The sequence below is a fragment of the Palaemon carinicauda genome, chromosome 19, assembly GCF_036898095.1.
Source record: "Palaemon carinicauda isolate YSFRI2023 chromosome 19, ASM3689809v2, whole genome shotgun sequence".
Classification (NCBI taxonomy): domain Eukaryota; kingdom Metazoa; phylum Arthropoda; class Malacostraca; order Decapoda; family Palaemonidae; genus Palaemon; species Palaemon carinicauda.
Genome location: NC_090743.1, coordinates 122,083,269 through 122,090,768, shown reverse-complemented (window position 1 = coordinate 122,090,768; position 7,500 = coordinate 122,083,269). Strand labels below are relative to the sequence as shown.

The window sequence follows — 7,500 nt, the reverse complement described above, 5'->3', positions numbered from 1 at the left end:
TTATTATTATTATTATTATTATTATTAAAATTGTAATTATTATTATTATTATTATTATTATTATTATTATTAAAATTGTAATTATTATTATTATCATTATTATTATTATTATTATTATTATTATTATTATTTGTAGAAAATAATTTATCGTAAACCAAAATTGGAGAAGTTGAAAGTGATTTCTTTTGTTGTTAAATATAATAAATATGAAACCTCTTAAATATTATTCGTAATATTATTTTTGTCATGTTCAAGTGTAGAGCGGGGCTGACTTTAGTTCCTCTAAACAATCTTGTTATTAGTGATCTGTCGCCTAGTATTGTTTTTAAGGTGAACTGCTTGTTTACGCTGTTGTCCGAGAGCTGGAAGTTTTTGTCAAGGCGATCGGAGTTTCCAAGTCAGTTCTCAGACAAATTCCTTCTTGTATGGTGGACGTTTTTACAACTCTCGGTCATGGAAGGATAAACCCCTAGTGATACCGACACTATGCCACTTTGGGGGGTAGCAGGAGCAACAGTAATTCAGTGAACGGCAGGAGTATTGAGGTGAGTCAGCCTTTTCACATCTGAACATGAGTTGATTTGATACCCTAGCCATAATGATTTAATACATTTGATTAAATTAGTTCCCTTCTCAAGACCTTCTTAAAAATAAATCTCGGGATCAAAAGAAATTACTATTTTTCCAATTTTGTTTTCGGTTTTCTTTTTTATAGCGTTAAAAGTTAGGTTTTTTACAGTGGATTACCACTTTTATTGAAAATTCATTGTTATTCGTGGATTACCACATTAGGCTATTAGCCATTAAGTTTCGTTTTTGGTGGATTACCACTTTTATTGAAAATTCATTAATTGTTATTCGTGGATTACCACATTAGGCTATTAGCCATTAAGTTTCGTTTTTGGTGGATTACCACAGTGTATGAACAATATGTTTGTGTTTTCAAAATTACAAAATCGAATTCTATCGAAGGTAATTTTAGTGAACGGATTCCCGTTTTGAGTTTTGTTTTTGTTAATACGGATTCCCGTAAGTAATTTAGTTTCCCTTTTACCTGACCAGTTTTACAGGGAGTGTTTTTTTGTTTTTCAGATCCTGAGAGACATGATAGTCATTGGTAGGGGCTTGCTTCATACGGTTGTTTTCCGGTGAAGTAAGTTACTAACTTGAGGGAGGCAGGACAGCAATTAATCGTCTCTGTTGTCTCAACCAGTAATTTTTATCAAAAATATTAATTGAAATAATATAACTGGACTTAAAAAAACTTCTTGCTTCATTTACCTCATTTTATTTGTTTTTTACCTTGCCATTGATAAAATATTGTGTATGGAACCCCTGGGGGGACTTGAGAAGATATTGCTGCCTGCTGCCCTTCCTTTGGTGTTATTTAGTGTCGGTATCTTTGAGCATATTTTGTTAAAGGTTACATGAAAATCGGTGTTTTAGGCCATAGTTACGTTCGGGACTTGCAGCAGTTAGGTTATTCGTGTTTGACATACGGTGATCTTAAAGTGCCTGTTGAATTTTTTGCATTTCCTGGATTCGGATATAGAAACTTTATACTTAATCCGAAGTTGTTGGACGATTTGTCTGAATATAATCCAGAAGTGACCGTTGTATTTTTGGGTGGAAACGATATAAAGGAGAATGTGGATTTGGATATTGTTAAAGCAGATTGTGAACGTTTTTTTGCTATTTTGAGATTAAGGTTACCAAATTCACTATTTGTTGTTGCTCACGTTGAAATTCGCCACTTGAAAAGTACTAATAGACACGGCACCCCTTCTGCAGATTTGTATAAGAAATTAGCTAGAAATTTTAATAAGTGGTTAGACCGTCAACCCTTTAAATATAAAACTTTGTTGATTAACGGTTCGTCAAAACTCGATGACCCTAGCTATTTTAAAGCTGACGGCATTCATTTAAATAGAGGGGGTTTAGACTGTCTGTTTCAGTGGATTTATAATTGTTTATCAGACATTGTAAAAGCAAATTCCTAATTAAACATGGCGTCTGAATTAAAGTTGTTGATAAATTCCCGAAAATATATTCGCAAGTTAGTAACTGAATGTTATAATAAAAGGGCTAATTATTGTCAGTTAACTGAATTGGAAAAGAATACGATTAAGTCAGAGTTACAAGATCATTTAGAATCGCTTAAAAAGTATAATAGTGAAATTCAAAGGCTCAAATGGTCTGAAGAGGAGGATGAAACATGGCTAAATGCCGAACTTGATTCCTGTGAAAGTTATGTTGTTAAAATTCGGGAATGTACTGCTGAGCTTACACGAAATGTTTCCCCTTCTAATGTTAGTGTTGATACTGCCCGAAGTTTGTTAAAGAGTCCCACTGCTCCGCTTCCAGAATTTCGTAGCCAAGAAGGGGAGGATCTATTGAAGTTTTTTAAAGATTTTGAAGACATAACGTCTATGTTCAAATATTCAGAATATGACAAATTTATTCTGTTAAAGCAGCAAATCAGTGGAAGGGCCTTAGTACTTTTAGAATCATTAGAATCGGACAAGAAGGGTTACGTTCATGCCAAGAAATTACTAACAGAGGCCCTAGCTTCTAAAGACCTCAGAATTTTTAATACCATCAAAAAAATCTCTGAAATAAATATGAAATTAGAAAGTGACCCATTTGAATATATTTCACAGTTAAGAAATCTAACTCAAGCAGCAGAAAGTTTGTCTCTTGGACGTGAGGATTTTTTGAGGTATTTTTTCTGGCAGGGCTTAGATAATAGTTTTAAAGTACACTTAACCCAGATTACTAATTCATCAAGGCCAACATTAAAGGAAATTAATGATAATTTCTTTGAGGCTTGTGAAAGATTTAATGAGCAAAGTAAGAGGTCTAATGTAGGAAACAAATTCCATGATAATCATAATCATAGGAAGAATAGTGCAAGTTATGCTGCTAGTGTTAGTTCCCTAAGGAAACCGTCAAATTTCTTTCCTTGTGTCTTGTGTACCACAGAAGGCAAACCCGCCTCGCATCCTATTTATAAATGTGAAATTTTTTCGGATGTTACCACTAAGCTTGGCAAAATTCAATCTTTAAATGGGTGTTGTAAGTGTGCAAGCTTGAGTCACACTACTGACAAATGTAACTTTAAATTTAAGATGAAATGTAAGTTTTGTAAAGCATGGCACTTTAGTTTCCTCTGTAAGAATAGTAAAAAATCAGCATCTGCTAATGATAATAGAAAATCTGTATCTCCTAAGACTTCCTCGAAAAAGGATAATAAGAATTCGTCCATGGAATCTAATAATAACGTTGTTATAATGGAAGCTCTTAAAAGTAATTTGGACTGTGATTCCAGCATTCTACCTACCTTTTCTTGTAGCATCCAAAACAGAAGCATAAGAGCATTGAAGGATGATGGAAGTCAGTTAAATCTGATTAGTGAGGAACTAGCCAATGCTTTGGATTTAAAGGTATTACAAGCCAAGGTTGAATTGAGAATAAATGGTATTAATGTTTCTCAGAAATATGCCTCAAAACTAGTGGAATTTGAAATTATAATTGGTAATGCTATTCACAAAATAGAGGCATTATGTATCCCATCTATTAACATAAAGTTGAAATTAAAAGGTTTGGGCAAAGTGGTTTACGGTTTCCAGACGAAAGGGTATGTGTTGGTTGATGAGTTTCTAACGCCTAATAGTGATTGCATTGAAAATATTGATTTGATTTTGGGAACTAAATCAGGATATTGTTTACCACTCACAGAAGTAGTTTTTGGTAGGAATAGCAGGTCTATGTATGCTATGACCCCGTTTGGTGTCCTCCTTAAAGGTGAAATTGACACCTTATTGAAGGATATTCCTTATCTACATCCGTCCTCCTCGGTTATAAATTGTCATCAGTATGTTACTGGTTTGGGTGTAAAGATAGATAAGCCGTTTTCTCTGGATAAGTGTGAAGTTGATTATCCTATTAAGGTTTCAGAATTCAGTGTAATCGATGAAAAAGGTAATGTAATTCGTTCAGAGTTAGATAAAGCCACAGATGATGTGCTTGCCAGTATTTGTAATAAATATATTTACTTGGACAATGAGGTTTATGATTTGGAGAATTCAGAGCTGCATGATCAGCTTGTCAAATATTGTTTGGATCACACTATTCAGAATGAGGAGGGTAGATTAGTTATGCCACTTTTGTGGAATGCAAAAGTATCTCATATGCTTGGTAGAAATTTTCATTTGGCTAAAGTTATTTTGGAATCTAATCTTAAAAAACTTAAGAGAAATCCATCTCATTTACAGTTAATAAATGAAGCCCTAAAAGAACAGGAAAGGGTTGGAATAATAGAAAGGATTCCTAATCTTGACCAGTTTGTACATGAACACCCAGAACACTCTTTTTTGCCTCATATGGGTGTGTTCAAATTGAATCGTGAAACTACCAAATGTAGAGTTGTGTTTCTATCAAACTTGTGTGAAAGAAACTCAACCAAGGGTCAGACAATAAGTCATAACCAGGCCATACATGCAGGTCCATGCCTAAATCAGAAACTTTCTTCATCATTATTACATTTAAGGTTTGATAAATTGTTAGTATGCTTTGATCTATGTAAGGCCTTTAACCAGATTGCATTAAGTGATGTTGATGCTAATAGACTTTGTTTTTTATGGTATAAAAATGTTGAGAAGGGAGATTTTACCATTGTTGCATATCGGAATGTTAGGTTGAGCTTCGGCTTAAGATGTTCCCCAACTTTGTTGATGCTCGGTCTTTACAAGATTTTGATTTTAGATGCTGAGCATGATGAGAACCAGTTGAAGGAGTTGAAAAGGTGCATTTATTCTTTGTCTTATATGGACAATTGTGCTTTTAGTGCAAATGAAATTGAAAATCTGCACTGGGCATATTCTGTGGTAGGATCTATATTTTCTCCTTGTGGTTTTGATTTACAACAGTTAGTTACTAATGACAGGTCCCTACAGGGAGAAATAGATTCCTGCACAGGTTCTGAAACGGTAGAGGTTGTTAAACTTCTTGGTATGCAGTGGAATCGATCACTTGATTGTCTGTTAGCAAATAAATTTCAGTTGAATGGTAAGGCTAAAACTAAGAGGGAAATTTTAAGTACCATTGCCTCTCACTTTGATCTTTTTGGTATTACTAGTCCCATCCTAAATCGAAGCAGATTATTTCTTCATGGTCTTCAGTGTGATAGAAATTTAGGATGGGACGATCAATTATCACCAGAGTTACGTAAAGAATGGCATAATATTGCTAATCAGGCCAATTCTGCTCCTGATATTGCTATTGATAGATTTGTTGGACGTAGGGATGGAAAATTTCATTTGGCTGCTTGCTGTGATAGCTCTAAATTACTTTATGGTGTTGTTGTGTACATCATTGATATTGATTCTATGTCGTCTAGTTTTGTGATGGCAAAAAATCGTATGATAAATAGGCAGTTGGAAAGTAAAAGCATTCCATCTTTGGAGATGCAGGGAGTAGCCTTTGCAACGGAAGTGGTTTTAGATTTGTATAACGAATTAGCTGGACCATTATGCATCAATCCTTTAAATGTTGTTGGCCTTCATGTGTTTTCAGATAGTCAGGTAGCGCTCTCTTGGTTGAATTCGTCTACTAATAAATTGTCAAAAATGCAGAAACGGTCAGTTTTTGTGATGAATCGAATTCAGCATGTAGAGAACTTATGTGCAAAACACCCCGTCCATTTTGCCTTTGTTGGAGGGAATGAAAATCCTGCAGATGCCATAACTCGTTGCCTTTCATATCGTAAGTTGATGCAAACCAATTTCTATTCTGGTCCTGAATGTTTTAAGGAAAAGGAAACCTTCCTATGCAGTGAAAATGGTAATTTATCATTTATGGTTCCAAATCCTTATGCCGAGTGCGAGCTGGATAATAGTTTAGAAATAGAGGAGTCTTTGTGTACTAGTTCCAATGTTGTGGCCATGTCAGATAATTTTGAAAATTTTCTTAAATTTGAAGAATTTTCCAGTTTTGATTTACTTGTATCTATTTATGAGAAAGTTATTCTTTTCGTAGAGAAGTTAAAGGGTCGTTTGAAAGCTAAGGACTCCAATAAATTTGCTCACTTAGAATTAAAGAGCAATAGTATACATGAAAGAGCTTGCAAGTTAGTTATACTACAGGATCAACGGGCACATTTCCCTGAGGTTTTTACATATTTCAGCTGTTCTACCCAAAGAAAAAAAGACATGCCTAACATAGTAGGTCAGCTTAATGTTTACGTTGACAACGATGGTTTGCTTAGAATACGTAGCAAGTGTGACAAACTCATTCGGAGACATGGTTTTCCTTTGTTGCTGGCTAAAAATAGCCATCTAACTTCCCTGATTGTGCATAACCTGCACAAAAAGCTCAACCATACGGGATGTTACTCTGTTTTGTCAGAAATGAGAAAGCGGTTTTACGTACCGTCATATTTTTCAGTGGTTAAGAGAAACCTTAGAGAATGTGTTTTTTGTCGTAGGTTTAAGTCAAGAACCATCAGTATTAATCAATCTCCCTACAGGAAATGGAGAGTGTCACCACCTAATGTCCCCTTTAGATATTTATTTATGGATTTCATTGGCCCATTGAGCGTTAAAAAACAGGGTAAGAAAGGAAAAATCTATCTACTATGTATCACTTGTATGTGGAGTAGAGCAGTTAATTTGATTATTTGTTTAGATCTTTCTGTTAAAGAATTTCTTAGAGCCTTTCAGATTCATTGTTTCCAGTTTGGAATCCCGGAATATTGTATTAGTGACCTAGGCTCCCAATTAGTCTCTGCCTCTAATATAATTATTGACTACATCAAAGATCATGAGACTCAGTCATATTTTGAACGCAACGGGGTCCAATCTTTAAAGTTTGACCAATTTGTCAAGGGTCATAGTCAGTTAGGTTCGATGGTGGAAGTATGTGTTAAACTTGTTAAAAGATTGATCTATGGAGCTATTGGTAAGAATGTCTTAGAATACCATGATTTTGAGTTCCTAATTCAACAAGTCATTCATTTAGTCAATCGTAGGCCAAAAGCATTCAAAGAAGCCTTAAGGGATCAGATCGGCGATGACATTCCAGAACCTATCACCCCAGAAAATTTGATTCATGGGTACGATCTAATATCGGTTAATATAATTCCCGAATTGCATGAGGGGAGAGACCCTGACTGGGTTCCTGAAAATTATTCTCATTCAAAGTTTAAGCAAGATTACAATCAATTGCAAAAGGTGAGAAACAATTTAGTTAAACTATATCAGGAAGAATTTATTGCTAATCTAATACATCAGGCTGTAGATGTCCCTGATAGATACAAGCCAGTCACTCATAATAAGATCTCACCTGGAGATATTGTACTGCTTAAGGAAAATTTCACTAAGCCAAATGACTACCCGATGGGCGTTGTAAAAGAGATTTTTACAAATACTTTGGGTGAGGTTACTGGTGCCACTATCCTTAAAGGGAAAACCCAAGAACTTGTGAAGAGACATTCGTCAGTCA

The 7,500-nt window shown here is 34.8% G+C and overlaps 1 protein-coding gene across 1 annotated transcript in view; it reads left to right on the top strand.

Moving 5' to 3' along the window:
- The first annotated feature begins 150 nt into the window (after positions 1–150).
- LOC137659290 (uncharacterized) overlaps positions 151–7,500 on the top strand; it is an 8,855-nt gene continuing 1,505 nt past the window's right edge. The window contains exons 1-2 of the mRNA XM_068394316.1: positions 151–545; positions 1,093–7,500. The exon at positions 1,093–7,500 is cut by the window's right edge and continues 816 nt beyond it. Coding sequence (XP_068250417.1) covers positions 2,007–7,500 — 5,494 coding nt within the window. The 5' untranslated portion in view covers positions 151–545; positions 1,093–2,006. The remainder of the gene's footprint in view (positions 546–1,092) is intronic.